General features: G+C 43.6%; 1 protein-coding gene across 1 annotated transcript in view; it reads right to left on the bottom strand.

Annotated features, from left to right (window-relative positions):
- The window catches only part of UST (uronyl 2-sulfotransferase), a 171,242-nt gene extending 153,066 nt beyond the window's left edge, over positions 1 to 18,176 (bottom strand). Inside the window, exon 1 of the mRNA XM_082049239.1 lies at positions 17,600 to 18,176. Within this exon, the coding sequence (XP_081905365.1) occupies positions 17,600 to 17,849 (250 nt within the window). The 5' untranslated portion in view covers positions 17,850 to 18,176. The remainder of the gene's footprint in view (positions 1 to 17,599) is intronic.
- Between the last annotated feature and the right edge of the window lie 2,897 nt (positions 18,177 to 21,073).

Below are 21,073 nucleotides of genomic sequence, written 5' to 3'. Positions count from 1 at the left end.
TTTTAACATTCCCTAACCTGATCTTCTGCATCCGAGGCTGAGTCTTCTCACCTGAGATTCCTGAAGGCAAATCTCACCAGTAAAGGCTGAGGTGAAGACAGCATTAAGTACTTCAGCCTCTTCCGTCCCCATCCAGCTAGAGGCCCTCTTTTCCCCTGCTCTTCCTTTTACTGCTGAGATACCTGTGGGAGCCCTTCTTGTTCCCCTTCACATCCTTCACTAAATTCAGCTGCAGCTGGGCTTTGGCTTTCCCTTTGGCTAACCCCATCCCTGCATGCTTAAACAGTTTCTCTGTACTCCACCTAGGAAGAATTCAATACAGATCTTATCAGAAAGTCATCAGTAAGTTCACATGCAGCAACTGATGAAAATATTTAAGAAGTTTGAAGTATAAAGCAACTTTTTACAGGAGCAAGACATGCTCATTGCTGTCTAAGTTCCTAAATTCCAAGAGGAGAGCACCCAGACAAACCAGAGTTACTTTCAACAGCACCTCAGACCAATTGCTTCATAGGCACATTGGCATCTACATTCACAGGCAACCTGGCCATTTTCATCTTGAGAAGAATTTGTATGAAACAGATAAATCAGAGTATTTTGGATCAATCTATTGGGTTATTTAGTCTTTTTTATACACAAACATATTAATTGCTTCGACCCTTGCTTAATGCCAGTGATTACCATAGATGGAGGAGACTGATCAAACATTTCACACCTGAACCTCATGAATAAAGCAGATCTAATGCCAAGTGTTTTAATTCTTTATATTTATTCCTTATTCATTTTTAGCTCAGAGGGAAGACGCAAACACTGACAAGTAGCAAGGCAAAGAAGAAATCATGTGTTTAAACAATGTATTACACATACTTCAGCTTTATGTTGGGCATGAACAGTGGCATCCTTTTCACGTTGATTAAACTGTGTGTAACCTAGAATATTATTTCTATTTTCACACATATATTCACACACATGTATTATTGACACTGTTTTTTCCAGAAGCAGATTATGTCTTATTTCTATTATGGAGAAAGTCCTATAACCCAGCATCTAAGCTTTGCACCACCTCTACAGTCAAAAACATGCAGGAAAGAAATTACCATTGAAGAAACAAATCTAGCAGACCTTCCTCCTAAAAAAGAAAATATGGCACTACAGACTGAACTCCAAATAAAACAAACTGAAGATAGAGTTGCATAAATAAAATAATATTAAATAATGAAATGTAAATTCTAAGACATTTCAATATATGCCAGCATAATAAACCTACTTTGGTCACACACTCTATGTTATTTCTAGTTAAAGAAAATAAACATCAGGCCCTACTGAACTGTAATTCTCAGCAGGAACTTAACTTTTGTGTCACAGACAGACTGAAGCTAGGAAAACTCACATAAGAACCATTAATGCAAACTCTGCCTTTTTTGTTGGCTAATACAAAATTTCCCAGTTCTAAACTCCTTTTCTTTCCAGGATTTTTAAGCTGGTAAAGCAATTTTTTGTTGCTGTTTTTTGTCAAAGGAATTGCAATGCATTCAAGAGCACACAAAAGAACATTTCACAAATTTATACTTTCTCTAAATTGTTCTTTGCAGTTCACAAAGAACTCCAGCTGCAGGAGTCAGAACACATTAAGTCTCACATTAGTGTTAACACCACTTTGTTGTAAGTGTCCAAAAACACAGTGAAGGAAGAGAAAAAAATGCTTACAATTTTCCAGTTCCTTGTTCTTCCCTCCAACCTTCTCCTCCAGTTGAGCAGGAACATTTTCCAAACTACAGGTGTGACCAGTATAGTATGAAGAGCCTCTGTGCAATATGATCAAATGCAATACACAACTATGTACTAAGAAATCTATCTAGTCATGTGGGATCAGGAACTAGAAGTCCTTGGTTCTGCAATCCACAAACCATTCCATGCACCACCATGCCACTAAAACAAATAAAAGAGATTTACTGAAAACAAGAGAGATGCCTGGCCAGTGAGCAGGACCCAATGCAGTCAGAGATCAGGAGTGCAGTCAAGAACAGAAGTAAAGCATGGGTGTTTGGAGAAAAAGAGTGTAAACCGTACTTATGATGTTATTTATAAAGTATGAGTAAGGAAATATTTTAACCACGGCCATATTACATCTGAATAGCTAAACTAGTCATTTTTAACTTGGAATTAACTATAGATTGAAGCACTGTTGGTTTCCTATTTTCTTTGATGTTGACCATATTCACAATGGAATAATCTGAGACCACCACATTTATTTCTTACAGAAATGAAATTTCGAGCCTGAATTAGGATCCAGAGTGCTCTGCCTGCAAACAGAAAAATTTCAAACTCTGTGAGCCAAAACATAATCATGCTGCAAGCGCAAAGAGCTAGAGCACAAGCCGTTCAACTAATCTGCCTTGAAGTTTCATAATCATTTTGTGCTTGTGACACGGTAATGATTCTGTTAGAATGCGAAAATAAGTTCTCTGATCATTTCTCTCATACAATGCAACTATTAGCTCAGAATTAAGGAAATTTGTGAGTGTAAATCTTGGCCAAAAATAGCCAGAGGGCCTAATAGATGGACAAAATTTGCATAAGCTTCTCATTGACTCCCCTGTATTATGAGCTCCTTTGTATTAAAGATATTTCCGTCTTCAGAATAAATAAGTTAAGGAAACATTTCTGAAGCTGACTATACAGCTTTTAAGCTGTGTTGGCTACATAAAGCAGCTGTTTTAACATCTACCTATGCCACAAATACAACTTTTTCCATCCACAGCAGAGACTTCAGTGAGCAAATTCCACAGAGGTGTTGAAGACAGCTGCAGAAAGCAGGAAGAAACACTTTTCAGTGGGAACAGGCTCCTTAACATGCTATTTATCATTTACCTGCTCCCGCAGTACTACTCCTGTCTCTGGCAAGCTCATTTTAAGCAGAATACATTAAAAGGTATGCTGTTCTTGCTTAAATAGGGAAAGCTTTACCCAGCAACCTGTCCTCCTCTCACCCCACTTTTTCCCCTCTCAGCTATCACTCCCTCCCACACGCTTCCCTGTCATTCCAAGAGTCCCAAGCCCAATGCACAGCTCTGCAGCAGTGGGCTTTCCTGCTGACAGGAACAGGGTGAGGAAAGACTCTAAAACTTGCTGTTTGCAGACATGGAAACCTGAGTTTCCACACCTACGCTGGATGGAGGCTCTGTTGGCTAAAAGCCACTCCACAGTTTGGTACACCTGGTTTCATGCTTCCCTGAACCTTCTTCACCATCAGAAGCCACATCAAAAAAAACAACTTCACTACTTTTCAGGAATGTTGTGCAGATATGAGCCCCACAGATTGTGCAAACTCAAACCACCCCAGCCAGGAGAGGCAGGTAAGAGCTGAGATAAGGGCAAGCAGCAGAGGTTCCTTATTGCTGGGCTGCTGGTGTTTTGTCAGACATGCTGCACGTTTCCAGGCAAACCCCTGTCTAAGAACGCAGGGAAACATGGCTCTATTCTTGATATGCTATTGATCAGCCACATGACACCGAGAAAGGCACGTGGTCTATTGATGCTCTTCAAATAAAAAAAAAAAACCAACAACCTGTTAATATTCACCTTCCTCTTTGATCAGCTACATGGTGACTGCTGTATGAGGATAAAAACTGAAAGCTGTTACTCTCCAGTCAGCAGTAGCAGAGAGAAGAGGAAGTGAGTAGGACACTTAGGAGCTTCTTTTGCAGAAGATGGAACATTTCTTGGTCTATGACACCTAGCAGAAAATTTCAAGCTTGCTTTGCTTTTTTGTTTTTTTTTTTTGTTTGTTTGTTTTAAAGCAATACATTTGTATCAATGAAAAAAATGGCTCCAAAGGAACACCTCTAACTACGGAGAAGGGTAGCACAAAGAAATCTACTTTACAGGCACAGCTCCTACCTTGAGGACAGCTGGGTCCATGGGTCCCACAAGCTTTTTAACCCTCAATGACATCTTTCTGAATCTCATTTCTCTCTTGCACTAAGTGTGGGCAGCACACATGCCAGCATCAAAGCACACAGAAATGCGGAATGAAACGCACCAGCCCACGGAGATTCCCCACCAGATAAAACCCATCGGATCCCTCACCGCTGCTACATGCTCCCATGCTGGCCTGGCACGCCATATCCCTAAGCCAGAGTAGCAAAAAGTGGCAGTGTCGGCAGTGGCATCACAACCACCAGCACAACGCACTTGCCACACATGAGCCACTGAACACCTCAGTGTGGTAATAAGATCCAGTTACTGTCAACCTCAGCTGCATTTGAGATGGGGTCAGAAGGTGAAAGACACTACATGCTATTCAAAAGTCTTTCAGCTTCTAACATTCATAACCAAAACGTTCCAGGGGGAAAACAAAAACCACCAACAAAACAACCAACAAAACAACCAACAAACCCCAAACTGACCTGTCAGCTCTTTCCACACAGCATAGTGCAAAAAACAGACAACCACTGGGCTATAATGAATCCCAGAGCTTTGCCAAAATTTGCCTCATTGATAAGATGAAACAACTATCAGATTCAAAACTATAGAGGGGAAAATGCAATAGGCTTAACAGAGTAAGGCTGTTTATCAGAAGATTAAATAATTCACGATGAATTTGACTGACTCACCAGAAAAATATTATTGAATTGATGAAATCAAGTCATTGGCTTTGCTCATCATTAGCGAGGCACGTAAAGAGCTTGCAGTTAGAGAGAGAAGCAGTTAGTACTTCAGCTTTCGTTTAACTACAGTTCTGAGAATGGCTACCTCACATGCGAAAGAGTGGTAGTACTATACAGTTCTTAAGCTGAACTTCCATCAGCTAAAAAGTGATTTAAGAAACAAATTTGCAACAGAAAGACAATATGCAAGTATGTGGTATTTACCCCGATTCTTCTCTTCCTGTGTGCTGAAAAAGACTTTCAAAGAAGCCACTACTTTGCAAAGGAGACCCTCACACATTCTCAAATCATGCTGCCTTGTCCAGAAGGTGAGGCCACACCTGAAGTACTCTGTGTCCAGTTCTGGGCTCCTCAGTACAAAAGACATGGAAATACAAAAGAGCACCCAGCAAAGGGTCATGAAGATGAAGGGACTGGAGCACCTCATGTATGAAGAAAGGCTGAGGGAGCTGGGACTGTTCAGCCTGGAGATAAGGCTCAGATAGATCTTATCAATGTGTATAAAAACCTGAAGGGGAAAGAAACAGAGATATGCTCTTTTCACTGGTGTCCAGTGACAGGGCCAGAAGCAACAGGCACAAATTGAAATACAAAAGGTTTCCTCTGAACATCAATAAATGCTTTTTTACTGTGAGAGTGACTAAGTGCTGGCACAGGCTGCCTATAGAGGTTGTAGAGTCTCCATCCTTGGAGATATTCAAAAGCCACCTGGACACCGTCCTGGGCAACCAGCTCCAGGTGGCCCTGCTTGAGCATGGGAGGGTGGACCAGATGAACTCCTGCAGTCCCTTCCAACCTCAACCACTCTGCATTCTGTGAAGGTGGCTGAAAATTGTTTAGTTCTGTCAGAAAACTGAATTAATTGGTAATTAATCAGAGGATGCAAATCTGCAGCAGCTACTCCTTGATTTTCATAAAACCTCAGATTTTTCTTTCTTACCAAACTGCCTCTGGTTTCAACATTTCCTCAGCCAATAAGTGACAATGCATCCTCAGATTATAGCTAAATCTCAGTCTCTCCTGCCTCCATACCTGTTCCTAATGGTAACAAATAGATTTTCTACTATTTACTTACATATACAGCTACCTCTATTTTCCTGTTGCACAGATGCAGTGACAACCAAAATGACACAATTGGAAAAAAACACAAACGACAGAACAAAACAAATTAAAAACTTCACAAATTCAAACAACCACAGGTGCTGGGGCTTAAGCCTTTCTGTTTTGTTATTCATCCTCATTTACTTATTGTGATATCTCCCAATGGGCAACACAAAAGGAATTTGTATATTTGTATGGGGAGTTCTGCTGGCAAAGAACAATCAGCTGCAGATATGAAAGGAACTGAGAAGTCAGCAATTTCACAGCCTTTGACTTACAATATCTGCTGCAATACTTCAAATTATATCAAAGCTGTTGTCACACACCCTTTTCACACAACTACAAGACTCATGAAGAAACAAACATGGCATCAAATCCCATCACGCTGGGACATATATTCCCCCACAGTGGTACTTCCCCAGTGCCTTATGTTGTCTTTGTTTTTAGGCATCTCAAGCACTCAGGTTTCAATGATCCACTGACATGAAGTGACCTATCCATCTAAAAATCTTGCTACTGTAACTTCCAGGTTTGCCTTACCCCTCCTCCTCCTTCCATTTGGAAGTCTTCCATTGGTCATCAACCAATGTTTAAGAATAAATACTATGATGACCCAGATTCTTCCCACCAAACTTCAAGCATTTCTCCATGCACAAGTCATGGGCTCAGCTGTCATAAAGACACAGGTAGCCTGAGTTGGTCTTTAGAGATCCCTCTGCCTCTCCCTGCTGACTTCAGAGGGAACCTCTGAAAGAAGGAGTCAGGGCCTTATAGACAAGCCCCACACAGTCTAATTCTCATGTAAATTTTTCTGATCAACAAGACACCTGTCCATCCCCTTTGCCATCCACTAGTTCTCTCCCACTTAAAAATCTCTTCTAGGCACTACACTGCCCAATCTGAATGCAATTTCTACCTGCAATCTCATCAAACTTGTACAGAAGAGGTCTACCAACATCTGAGCTCCAAGGTCTTTCCATGTATTTCAAAGTACCTCATCAGCATTTTTCCTTATCTTTTAAGAATGCAAAGGCATGGGCTACTCATGGGACACTTCTAAGATGCCACTTACTTCTGGTTTTGAATGCACAGACTCAGATGTCTCTTCTGTAGATGCAGGTCAAACAACAGAGGCAAGGGTTATTTGCTTTATAATACAAGCCACTGAGTAAAGAATACTTGGCTGAAGGAAGCAGGATCACCAGCAAGACATCATTTCAAAACCACCCGCTGCTAAACATGGTCTGGTGTTTTACAGTAAGAAATTCACAAGAGGACTGAGTACTCCTGTAAATACAAGAGAAGTAGAAGGAAAAGGATGTGCTCAAATCTCGGAGAGCAATAAGAAAACAAATGAGAGAACATAAGACCAAAGAAACAGTCTACATCAGTAGTGCATTTAGCTCCTTTCTGACACACACACAAAAAAGTGGCCATACTTAATGGTATTTCCTGCTAATTGCTATGAGATATAAAGTCATAATAACACTAATTACTGTAGGCATTCACAAAACTACTGTGTCATCTGAAATTGAAGCTGAAACTGGTATATTGTGAGACAAATTCTCAAATGTTTTCTGAAACAACATCATAAGGCTTCATTTCTTCTCACACCTCCCCATCTGACCTAATGCCTTCAGGTCTCATGTCTGTTTTAACACAAGTCACTACCATGGAGCAAATCATCTGAACAGACAATTAAAAAATATATTCAGAAAAGCAACACACATTCTAATCCACATAAGAATTTCCAAAGAAAGTTTAGGAGATCTTACAAGATAAGAAGGCACACAGCTGGAATTTAGACTTCATGAGCAGGCTTTCAATTTTGGGCTGAAATATTGCATAAAAATCTTTGGGACGATCAGAGTTTCCTCCAAAGTAATCAGCCATTCTGATCAAATGCCTCGCAGCAAGAGAGACTTTCTGACAGTCTCTAGTAGTAATGACACAAAAGGTATGAAACATTCACTTATGTCACAAATACATTGTATGTATTTTAGGAACACTTAACATCAAACTACCAGGAGAGCTGTAGGGAGAACCTTCTCCCCTCAAACATCTATGACTTTCCAAATTGAAAAAAATGGAAATGATGACTCAAATCCCCTTGGCCAGCAGCTTTTAATCCAGCCACTGGCAGCTCATCTCAGCGATTTACTACTTGCTAGCAGGCTGGTGACCCTGTATGAGTGCAATGTTTCGTTGGCATCCTCCCTCTGGAGCAGAACATCTGAACCAGCCATCCACTTCACCAGTAAAGGCTTCTAAAATAAACATTCTTAGGGGTGCTAAAACATACTGTTTACAAATTGCAGAGATGCACTGCTGCTTTACTCAAATTGTCATGAGCTCCATGATCTCCACGATCTCCACCTCATTCTCCTGATGGCTTCCACCCTGAATCATAAAGTGTGGTAAGAAGAAAGCATTGGCAAACATCCAAACGTCTGTTTCTAAAGCATTAGTACTTGGAAACCCTAAGACAAACCTAATTATTGTGCTTCCATGCTTACAAACAAAGCCAAACATCTATTTTCCACAAAATAAGGTCCGCTTCCCTCAATACAGCTCTAAACAGCAAGAGAGTTAAATAAATTTCAGTCAAATAATTGCTCTCCACTTCCTATCCACCCCTCTAGTGTCCAAACATCCTCTAACCCAGATTCTAAAACAAAGAAAAACAAATGCCTCATTATATAAACATAAGCTATGTTTGAAAATCTACTTGCCTTCTCACCAATAATGATGAGGAAACTTGCCTTGGTGCAAAGCCATGTGTCATCATTTTCCACAGCTTTCACTTGAAAGTTACCCCCCCATCCCCCAAAAAAAAAACAAAAACAAAAACACATAAAAAAAACAACACCACCAAAAAACACAAACCAAGCAAAACCCAACAATCTACAGACTTTTTAGCTTATGCTTTTGAGCTACTGCTCCACCAGTCAGATTAAGTCTTACAGGCAAGCACCTCTGCTGCCCAGGGAAAGGCAGCAGCAGCAGCTAAAGCAGCAGCAGCAGCTAAAGCAGCAGCAGCAACATGCTCAGGCCTGGTGTTCCCTTCCAAGTTAGTGGCAACAGGCTACAGATGACTGACTTCTCTGAAAAGGGCTGATCTGACTTCCATCATATGCCTACCACAAACTGTAACGGCCTGGAAGTGACTTTCTCCCCTCACTGATAAGACAGGAAATCCAGATAAACAGCTGAGAGTGATTATGAATCTTATAGCAAGATCAAAGAGGAACCTCATTCTCACCAATGTCAATAGGATTCGCGTCCCTTTCTTGCCCCTGTGGTAAGAATGAGCAGCACCTGGACCCTTTCAAGCCCTGGCTCCAAAACTTACTCTTCCAAAAGCACCACAGCACAGAGGGGTAGTAGGGGGACCTTCCTCATCCACTCAGTTCTTCAGGACAGACAATCCAATTAGAGAGGCCTGTAAACACATCCTTAAAACTATGTGCCCTGAAAAACAGCGCAGCCATTTATTTTGGTAAGAGCGCTCGCAGACACCGGCCCGAGCACACAGAGTGGCCATTCTCCCCCTTGGCCGCGCTCCTCACGGCGGAAGCACAGGGCTGCCTGTCACTGCCAGCACTCACGGGGGGCAGCAGCAGGTGCAAAGTCACAACTTCCAAAAAAACCCAACCTCCCCCCCACAGTCTAATAAACAGGACTTTTTCCTCTAGTCCAAGATGAAAACATAAACTCTTACATCTCACCTGCAAACTTGTCTTCACACAGAGGGACAGGTATGAGACCAAAGCAGCCAGCAGTGCTCTTCTTGAATGGCTTACAAGAGCCAGAGCTAACAATGTGCAGGTGCTTTCACAAGAGGCCAAGACAACAACCCAGAAGGAGGGGCTCTCTTAAGTGCCCAAAATTTATATTCGAAAAAACACAGCGATTATCATACAAAACACGCTCAAGCAATTTGAGTAATTGCAGTGTCTTGCTAGACACAGAAGACATTAGAAACTCTCTCATGTTATTAATATATGAATTTAAATGATGGGATCAGAAGAAGATGGGGGAGAAAGAATCAATGACCAGCTGGAAACAAGGGGTAGAAGAGGATACTGGAAAAATACAAGATGTGAAAAATAAATGCATTGTTCTTTTTATCCTGTTGTATTTACTGTTTCAAGATTTTGTCTCGCGACAGTCCTAGGATCTTATTTGACCTGTTCAACCATTTTACAGAGTATTCACACCAAAAACCACATCAAAATCAAGTCCCTCCACTATACCTTCATCATATCTTCTACCTATTTTTACAATATAGACCTATACTTAAACAGCCAACTAAAAACTTCCACTTACTGTCACTGCTGATTTTGACACATGCTATTAATTTCCAAGTAGTTTTATCAGGAATCAGTAGAGTTAACCTCAGATCCTTTACTAGAGTTAAGGGGGGAAAAAAAAAAAAAAAAAAAAAAAAGACAGCCTTTATTTTCTTCACAGAGCATTAAGGGTTGAAGCTTTTCTATGATTTACTTTTGCTAGAGAGTCTCCCTTTCTGGCAGGCTTTAATGCTTACCTTTCTTTGTCAAACCCTAAGCAATCTTTCCCCTTCCTAACTTCATATGAAACTATGAGAAGTACCACATCAGCTACATTTTTTCCCCCCATGACAGCCGCAAGTCATTTTGGCTGAGTATTCTCTGATAAAGCACAAAGTGCTTGCCATTCACTTCGCATGAACAAAGCTTCAAGAAATTGTATTTTTACTTTCATTTTTGCAAATCAAGTATAAGCAGCACCACTAAAAACAAGAAATAAGTGACCCGGTTACACTCTCCTGCACATAAAATATAAAAATTGATGCCCTTTGATGAGACTCTGGAAACCAATTATAGCAATAACTCCTGAAGTAAAACTGCACATAGACTGTGTTAATGACCAGTGGCAATACCCTTGAAAGAAAAGTAGCTGGACCATTTACTTTGTCTCAGCCTACACAGGAGCTCCCTTCTAACACTCTCTGCCTTACCTCTTTGACATGGCCAAAGTCCCTCCATGACAATATGATTTATCACAAGGATCTTCTTCCTTTAGGTATTTCTACTGCTATGATCACTGTAATATCTGATAATATCTTATTCTGTTACACATTTATCTTCAAAATGTCCTTTGGGCAAAATGGGATTAAATGCAGACAGAACTAACACACGACTTGTTCAGTGGCACCTGATGTCTGTCAGGGCAGGGAACTGAAGCCTCTGTCATCTTCCCAAGCCCAGGTAGAGCATTCCATTAACCAGCAGACCTGGCCTTTCACAGGTGTATATACTTCATTGTCATATAACCTGGAAGTACACCAAAACCAAATACATTTTTGAAAAATCTGTATTGGTATTCCTTCTCATCAGGAACTGAATGTATCCTTTAAAACTCTTGTCAACAAAGTCGACAATACAAAAGAGAACAATCTACACAGCTGCATATATGTAATACCTGACTGCCAGATCAGAATCTGATTTTGAAAGACGAAAATTTATTTGAATAAATGCTGTCCGATTTTCCAAATAGATTTAGAATATCATCACAATGCATTCACACAGCCTTAAATGTTTTGGCTATGACTTCACTGTCCACAGTGTTTTATGGCCAGCCAGGATAATCAAGTCCCGTGGACACTTCATCTTTCAAAAAAATATAAGGCTCAAGTTGGTCATATAATGAGGTGCATTCTGGTTCTCCATAAAGTATTCCTTGACAGCATCATGTATTAGGTAGAGCTTTGTTAATCTTAAAATCAGACAAGCTGTGAGTGATGAGCAAGTCATTCAGCCTTTTAACAAAAGATTCTTGGAGATGAGGCACATCTTTTGTCCTCCAGAAAAGCTGATTTATAACTGGAGAGCTTAGCAACATAAATAGTCCAAACATATTTTATCTAAAAGATAAGAAATTCCAAAGAGGACAGAAAAGTTAATTAGGCAAGATATAGCTAAAGACTTGTCATTTTGGTTTAGATCATCTCTTTTCAAGGCTTCAGGAAGCAGCTTCTAAACTGCCTTGTCAGCTCCTTACAATGTTAATGAATTTTAAAATGTAATAAATTCCAAGTGCAATGGAATGCACTGAAAAGCCAGAGAAAAATCAAAATGCTTTAAAGTACAGAAGAACTCTTTTGAGAATGCTACGCAGTCTTGAAAACAATAAGAAAAGCTGCCTATAAGAACATAACCAGGGCCTTGTTAAAAGCATATTCATTACAAAAACAGGGATTGTGTCACCATACAGTAAGCCTCAGCCTTAGACCTCACTTTCTTTGCTTGAGTGTGCTGCTTCTACTCACACACCTGAAGGGCATTCTAATCTGTAAAGGATTCATGACTCATGTATAAAACAAAACTGGACGAGACAACTCTTTTCAGCCACAGAAAATCAGCATGCCATCTATCTACAATGGAGCATGCCAGGTACTTCTGTTGTTTAGAAAAGCTGGCTCTGAACAATTCTGTTTTCCAACATTTTAGATATAAATGCAGTATTACCAGAATAAAAAAATCCAAACCAATCCCTCCCTCCCCAACACCAACTGTTGCTTCCTCCTCCACACAGCTTAGGAACAAAAGTTGTATACAAAACACTGTCAGTCACTTTTATTATTTGCTTTGGATAATCAGTTTTTCTCTTCTGTCCCACTCTTAACAATCTAAGATAAAAAGCCAGATGCTTCCAAAGAAAAGAAACAAACAAACCAAACAACAAAAACTACCAGCCCCAAAACACCCTACCAAAATAAAGCAAATTCATACTACCGCAAGTAACAGAAATGTTGTTGTGACAACTTTAAGCCTATTGAAGATATCTGGCCAAAACAGCGAGCTTCCAATAGCAAGAAGTGTGAGAGTAGGGTGCAATTTAGAGAACACAACTGGCCACCTTAAGTCTTTTGTCTTGCATAGTAGGCCACAGCACATGCACCTTCCACATGCAATCAAACCAGGTACTCTTTGGCAGTGTTGAACTCTTGGGGAGCTCAACAGGTGAAATGCTTTAATTGACAGGAACAAAAAGTTTGCACTGCAAATACTAAATATCAAAATATTTTATTGACTTTTATTGGCCATTAGAGGCTTGCTACTAGCCTTGGAAATACTTATTTCTGTATTTTGAAGCATGTATATGTCACACGCCAAAGAAGGCAAGAATAAAGCAATGCAAAACCACTGCAGTTGCAGGGGAATGCAGTCCCCAGTGCATTCCCCAAAAGCCACAGGGCTGTCCAAGATTTACGACTTCTGTCTTACTCATCTAAGGGAAGACTCTTCTCACTTCCTCCCACTGCTGGAGCTGGGTTTCAATTAGGGAGCCAGGATTACCTTGGCAGAATCAACAAGCAAGACCTCATAGATGCTGTGCAAGTCCCAATACTCCAGTTTATTACTGGAAAGCCTGGCAGTTTTTAAACTTTCTGGTTTTTTGGAGCTCATAGACGGTCCAGGACTGGTACACAACTCCACACAGCAAATTTAAGCCTACTGGAAACAGCATGCTTTTAAATATCATCCACAGATTCTTTAGAAATAACCCACTAACATCCATGCCCCCACCAATTACACGCTGAAAACCAGAGCTCTAGATCCATCCTGATGGCATGACTACAGTGTGAAACTTCAGCCACATTCTCATGAACCGCAGCCAGAACCAACAGCAGAAGCCAACAGCTTTCCACAGACCTTTCTGTCCTATTATATTATGATCTTTATGTCAGAACAGGATAACTAACGAAACACAGCCTCATATCTACTAATCTATGCTCATTTCTTCCATATGACTCTGCTAGAGTTTTACAAGAGAAGAAAAGTCAATGCGAAGTGGAAATACTGAATACAGCTACCTTTTCCCCTATGAGCTGCCATAATGTTTTTACCAACAGATTCTCCCCAGTCAGTATGGCAATCAAAAAGGGAGTTGCATATGGACAGGATACCAGAGAAGCTGGTTCAAGAGGAAAAAAAAGAAAAAAAATGTTACTAATAGGCTGAATATTGTAAAAATACATTCATTCCCATCATGACCAAAGGAAAGTCCACAGAACTATTCAGTCTTTACACTTAATTCCTTCAAAAATAATCTTATTCCTCTTCCTCCTCCACAGCATATGATGCAGGCCAAAGAACAAAATGAAAGCTTCTCGAGTGTTTTCACACTGCTTAGATTCTCTTTTATGCATGCACCTGCCTGATGCAGGTGTGATTTCTCTCCTGATCGCTAATGAAGTTTTGTGTTGTTACTTAGGAACACCCTTTCAACTTCTGAGGTAAAAAACATCCAAGCATTCCCTCGAGAGTAACACCACCAACCACAAGCTGCGCACTGAAACTTGCAATGTGAATAAAAAACCCAAAGCCAGATAAGATGAGCCCTCCCCACACTGCAGAGGCCAGAAAGTGGTTAAACAGAGAAATCAATTTTTCCTTTCATCTAGTCCTTTTTGGTTCTTGTAGATTTAAATGCAATAAGGGAAACTGGAAAATTAACACATTGCAAACATGGTTTGCAAACAAATTGCTCCTTTCTGCTTGGGGATTTAATTTTTTTAAATTGTCATGAGACTTGACAAGTCCAACTGTTGCATAAAACACACATGCAAATATGTAGGGCTTTGGTGGTTAGCTGGACTGGATGTCCAATACCTATTCCTCCAAATGCTTCTGTTAGTCCCCTGAAAAACAAGCAGAATACCTACTTACAAAAAAACCTGTTCATAATTCGCCAACCTTGCCAGTTGGGTACCACCATTCTTGCAAAACCTACACTAAGTACATAAAGCCCCCCACTCTTTAGCAATGTCATTCACACAGATCCCCTCTGACAGCTCAAATGAAACTGTACACCAAGGACACACTGCATTCAGCTCCGGAGCCCCCAGTGCAGGACAGACATTGGCCTATTGGAGAGGATCCAGAGGAGGACACAGAAACAATGAGAGGGCTGGAATAGCTCTGCTGTGAGAACAGGCTGAGAGAGCTGGGGTTGTTCAGCCTGGAGAAGAGAAGGATCCAGGTGAAACTTTTTGCTGCCTTCCAGTACTTAAAGGGAGCCTATAAGAAGGATGGCGACAGACTTTTTAGAAAGGTCTGTTATGACAAGACAAGGGATAATGGTTTTAAACTACAAGAGGGGAGTGTCAGGTTAAACATAAGAATTTTTTTTGTTTGTTTTTTTTGTTTTTTTTACAATGAGGGTGGTGAAACACTGGCCCAGGTTGCCCAGAGAGGTGGTAGATGCTCCATCCCTGGAAACATTCAAGGCCAGGCTGGATGGGGCTCTGAGCAACCTGATCTAGTTGAAGATGTCCCTGCTCATTGCAGGGGGGTTGGACTAAATGACCTTCGAAGGTCCCTTCCAACTCAAACTATTCTAAGAAGTGTAAAATAAATTTAGAAAGGAGAATGCACCTTAGCATTCAGGCAAAATATGTTCCACTTCTCTACAAAGCTAGCAGCACAGCTTGCTTAGTGGGTACTAAGACTCTAGCCACAAGGAGACTGCTGCTTCTCAGCCACTGGTCTGCCCCATGGTGCTAGACAAGTCCTTGTCTTCTCAACATCCCAGGTGACTCAGGCACAGACAGAAAATTCCTATACTAACTGATAACAAGTGCAGAATTTAATTAATGGCTAGATATTAATAGATCTGTCAACTTTCTCCCGAGAAGAGCCAACACTTAAAAAAAAAAAAAAAAAAAACACACAACAAAAACAAAAAAACAACCAGATCATTTTCAAAGAAGACTGCACTCCTTCCCCAGAGGCTCATCACATTCAAGCACACACAATAAAGGCTTTTCTGCACTTGCACAAAAATGATCACAACCCATTCACCAAGATGCAGTGGTTTCCAAGCCTTTCATCTACAGGCCTCAGAAGATTTTCCAGCAAAGTCACAACTACTGGCTAGAGGGGTGAAGGTAGAAGATCCTAGTTTTATTTCCTAGATCTCTCAAAAGGCCACAAAGTGAGAAGCTGCATAACTTGGTATTTCTCACAGTCTGTTCCCACAGAAGCCAAGAAATGTTCATCCCTGATGAAGAATAAAATAATGACATCGACTCTGCTTTGAAAAATATCTGTGCTTGATCCAACTAAAGAGTCAATCAATTGTAACAAAACCTGCTTCCACCTTGATGGAAAAATTGTCCTTTTCCACTTCGATTGAGAAATTTCTTCCTAGTTGTAACATTAAAGGAAGAAAAAAAAAAAAAAGTCATTAAAATCCAAGCCTAAAAGGCAATATGTTCTCCTGTTCTCATTTGAATTTTCATTTATGTATTTCTCTAGTTACAGTAAAATCACGGAATAATGTGAACTGGGACTTCTGTTCACCTGGTACTACCCTGCCCTCCTTCCTGCTAATGCAGGGAAAAGTTGAACTTGTTTGCTCAGGATCATGTCCAGTTGAATTCTGAATATCTGCCAGCACACCCCAGCCTCCCTAGGCAGCTTGTTCCAAAGTCTGACCACCCTCACATTGAAACTTTTTTATCAAATATCACCATGGAATTTCCCTTGCTGTAACTGGTCTGTTGTCCTACTGCCATGCACCTGCCAGAAGAGCCTGGCTGTGTCCTCTTCATACCCTCTCACCAGTTAACTGAAGACATGTGATAGTTTTCCATTAAAGAAAAGCAACACACACACACAATTGTATTCCCAAATGCAGATATGCATTTTCATCTTATTTTTCCGACATACAAGTACCGTACTCTTGTTTGCAACCTAACATTGTCTCTTACAGATTGCCTTTCTACAGCGTTCACCACCAAAAGCTTACCTTCACAGACAAGCAGCACAGCTAACGTGGTAACTCACACCACAAATTATTCCATGGTAATCCTCCCATAAGGGCAAACCCTTAGTTTTTGTTCCCTATTTGAACAGTCCTGCCAGTCTGAGGTACTTACACGACCTCAGGATGCACTTTGTTTTTCACAACTTCTCGGTTAAGCAGGGAAGCGACATTTAGCAATGTGGAAACTGGTCATGAAGAAAAACCACGTGCAAACTTGTGGTCAACATGAGGATGAAGACTACAGGCCACAGCACGCGGCTTGTACCTGCTCTGCCGGGGCACCTCCTTCGGGGTCACGCAGAGCACGGGAGCGAGCTCAAGTGTCCCAGCGCTGCCCCTCCGACCCTACTAGCACACCTTTCTCTCTAGAAGCGCATCAGCTGCACGCGGATGGATGCTTGGTTCACCAAGTGTATGTGTGTGGCGCTTTTGTTTGTTTGTGAGTATTTGCTTCGGCTGTTTTTACAACAGCACCGTCTGCCACGAGCCATCGGTAACCCCGTTCCTCCCGCGCCGGGCAGAGCCCCCACCTGTGCGCACCTGCGGAGCGCTGCGCGGGTAACGCCCGGGCGCCCCCGAAGCGCGACCCTCCGCTGCCGCCTCGCGCCCACCTGACGGCGAGCGGCAGCCGGCGGATCGCGCTCGGCCGCGGCCACCGGGCAAGGAGCCGCCTCCGGCCACCGACCTGTCTCGGGTTTGAGGCAGCGTCTCAAGGGGACTCTGCCTTTCGCCAAAATTAACTTCTGAGAGGGCGCACCCCACCGCCCGCCTCCCCGGGCGCCGCCGGCCTTTCTCACCTCGGTGTCAGACCTCACGGCCCCGCGTAGCCCCCACCCACCCCTGCCGGGCAGCCCCAGCCTCCCGCTGCCCCCGGCCCTGCTCCCGCCGCCCGGGAAGCCCGAGGGGGGCCACGGCCGCCCCTCCCGCCGGCGCCGGAGGGAGGCCCCAGCCCAGCCGCCACGGGAGGCGAGGAACCGCAACAAGTCCCCGCTGCCGCCAGCCGCCCTTACCCAGATAGTGCCGCAGGTCCAGCAGAAAGTGCGGGGGGCCCCCGTTGAGCTGGTAGAAGAGGGAGCCCAGGCAGAAGAGCAGCAGGGCGGCCATGCAGAAGCCGTAGTCGCGCAGCGAGAGGAAGGGCAGCAGCGAGAGGGGCCGCCGCCTCTTCCAGCCCCCGCCCTGGCCCGGGCCCCCTCCCGCCGCCGCGGGGGGCCGGGGCGCCGGGCAGTCCCCGCCGCCACCGGGCTGCTGCTTCTTCTTCATCCTCCCCTTCGCCGCCGCCGGGTCACACAGCCCGCCGGGGAAAGCGCATCCTCCATCCGCCTGCTCGGCTCCCGCTGCCCGCGGCGATTAAAGTTCCCGGGAGCTCAGGGGACCCGTCCCGTCCTCATCGCCGGCTGCCCCCGGCCCCGCAGGCAGGCGAGAGTCCCCGGCGCTGCGGCTGCTGCGGAGCGCCGCTAAGGGGAGGGGAAGGAGGTGGTCACCATCCCGCTCCCTGGGGCTCCTCTCCTCCTCCGCCGCTCTCGCTCCCTCTCGCCACTCGGCCTCTCGCTCCGGTGTCAAGTTACAGCCAGCGCTCCGCCACCGACCGCCTGCAACTCGCGGCCGACTTGTGCGCGCCGCCCGGCCCCACCGCCCCCGCCCGCCCCGGCCCTCGCCGCCCGCCCACCCCCCGGCCCGGCCCGGCCCGGCCCGGCCCCGGTCCCCGCGACGCGCCCGTAGCCTCCCCGCGAGCGACCCCTGCGGGCGCCGCCGCCCCACCGTCCTGGCTGCCGAGAGGCCCGGCCCGCCCCGGCCGACCCAGCCCACCTGCCCCGGCCCGCCCCTGCCTCCGGCTCTCCGCCGGGGCCGTGGGGCTGCGCGGGGAGCGGGCCCGCTGCCCGTGGGGCAGGGGCTGTGGCAGGGCTTCTCGCTATCCCCCGCCGCAGGGATCTGTGCTCGCAGCCGGCCCCGCGGGGGGCAGCGATCGGGCCCGGCTTGCCCAAAACGCTGCCACGGCCCCCTGCCCGCACCTCTCCCGCGGGGACGGGCCTCGGGACACCCCTCCGGGGCCCGGCTGGGGGGTGTCAGCCCATCTGGTGGGCGCCAGGGCCCCAATGGCCCACACACGCTGCATTGGGGCTGTCGTATCTCTCCTTACAGCAATGACAGCGGTAGAAAGGTGATTTAGATGAACGTAATGCAGCATTAAGCTCCCACACCTCTATGCTCCTGTAGCACCATTGCTGCTTCGCTGGTATGATGAAAACAGGGCTATTGTCTACTGGGGACAAGGCTTTAGACAAGTATGGAAATCACAAAATTAAGATTGCTCATGCAACCTTAATTTGACCCCCTTGCACATATGGCTTATGATGCAGCCTCTAATTACTCAATCATGCTTTTTTTTTCCTAGAGGACCACTTCCTACCATGCACAGGGTGAATGGCGTTCACTCAGCGCTGAGCTGGTTAATAGCTTTATCCTCTTTATATATACAGCATATGTCCCGATGGCTTATTTGGAGCCATTCTTGTCCTTGGGCATTGTCTGAAGTAGAAATACATTTCATTCCCTTGTGGGGCTGTGTTGCCCATGCAGCAGTGGAGGGAGGAGGCCTTGAGGTGGTACTGCCAGGACACGGCTTCATTTCATGGACCTGTCTGGAGGGGGGGAGAGGGCCTTCCCCAAGATCTCTCTCGTGGGATCACACACGACTCTTCATTTCAAGCAGCAGCAAGTTGTATCCACTGTGGTTTGGGAGAAAAGTAGGAAATCATGACACAAGTGCAACTTGCCAGGTCAGAAATTAAAAAGCAATCACCCTTTTCCTTTTTAGGCTTAAAAAAATGCATCCTGATTTAGGGGGCCTGACTCATAATCTTTGCGCGCTTGCAGCTGGAAATTTTGCTCAGGAGAATGCACTCAGATGTTTTTGCCACTTACATTGAAAGGTTTGGGTGAATGCCTAAATCTTACCTACACTACTGGCTTCACTTTGTTGCTGGCATCCAGCAGCAAAGGGCATGTGCTGAAATATGGAAATTAATCTTGCTGGTGTAGACAAGAGCACAAAGCCAGAATCTGACAATAAATAACCAATCCCATTGCATTCCTCAATAAAAAAACATCCACATACTGGCAAACAGAACAGACTTTCTTAGACCGTTTGGAGAAGAATCTCCTGTTAGTTACAGTTTTATGGCATCACTGCACAGATTCTTCACAATCTTACACAAAACCTATAGCAAAGACAAAGTTAGGAATGACACCTGATCTTTGAAAAGGGGAAAAGTAGTATGATACCAATAAATATTCCACTTTGGGCTAGTGTTTAGACACCAGAAAAAAAAGAAACAGCAAAAGGTAAAACTTTTAAGACTGCAGTTCACTTTAAACAGAAATACCCGCCAACTCTCACCAGATAAAGGCATAACTATAATTGCATAGTTAAACTACCGCTTCTTAATTCTCATTAACGTTGCCTTGAAACACTCAGGAAGTATGGGTGGCTTAGTTAATGTGCTCTGCTGCCGAGGATGTTTTGTCTTGCGCTGCTGCTGCCGCCATGGATGTTTTACATTGTTTCATTTTTTTTTAATGCTTCCATATCTACTGGCTTGCTTGCAATGACCACATGGCAGATTCATTTTATAGTGCTGGTTGCTGTTGCAGATGAGAAACAGGTAAGCACTTACACTGAGCATTTGAGAAAAATGGGTGCTTTGATGAGAAGACAGACAACACCTGTAAGGTGAATCAATAAATCTTTATTTTTCTTGTTGCAAAGAATGTCTTTGATCTCTAGGAAGAGATTTTCTTTTTTATTTTTTAGAAAAGACAGAAAAACAGACCAATCAATGGAGGAAAATTTAAGTGGGAAGACTACGGTGTTGAGAGAGTCCTTGCTGTATTTCTAAGTGTCGACAGGTAAAAAAATTCTCTTGGGAGGAGGAAGAAATGGAAATCTTTGTTGCTGGAACATATACTTAGATGTATGAATTAGCTGTAAAATTAAGTACTTTCATATGTATGAACTATCACACCTACTTTTTGTTATCAATTAAAATGCCAAAATTAGCCCTAGGACAACAAGCAGGAAAATAAATACGATTTACTTTAGCTTGATACAGTGCAACTGTTTTCCTATTTTTAATTCTCCTGTGACTTGAATAAAACCAGGATAATTTTGCATGCACAGCATAAAGCATTTCATCTTCACAAAAAATCCCCTGAATTCCACAACACAATCCCCACACTGAAGGTATATTATGGTTGAATAGCCGAGTGTTGACACTTTAGGAAAATCCAAAGGTAAGATCTTATTAGACAAACTTGTTTTGACTTGTAGAGAGTATGACTTAAAATTTAATTTTGCACAACTTTAATTGTGCAGTGATATTGTTTTGCTTAGAGGACTGCTGCCTTGTACAGTGCATTGGACAGACACTGTTGACTGTTTGTGTAGCTTTTCAGTTTATTTTTAATCCTTTGTTCAACATATGTCC

The sequence above is a fragment of the Streptopelia decaocto genome (assembly GCF_964273445.1).
Source record: "Streptopelia decaocto genome assembly, chromosome: 3".
Lineage (NCBI taxonomy): Eukaryota > Metazoa > Chordata > Aves > Columbiformes > Columbidae > Streptopelia > Streptopelia decaocto.
Note: the sequence above shows the minus strand (reverse complement) of the source record. Positions and strands in the feature narration are given on the sequence as shown.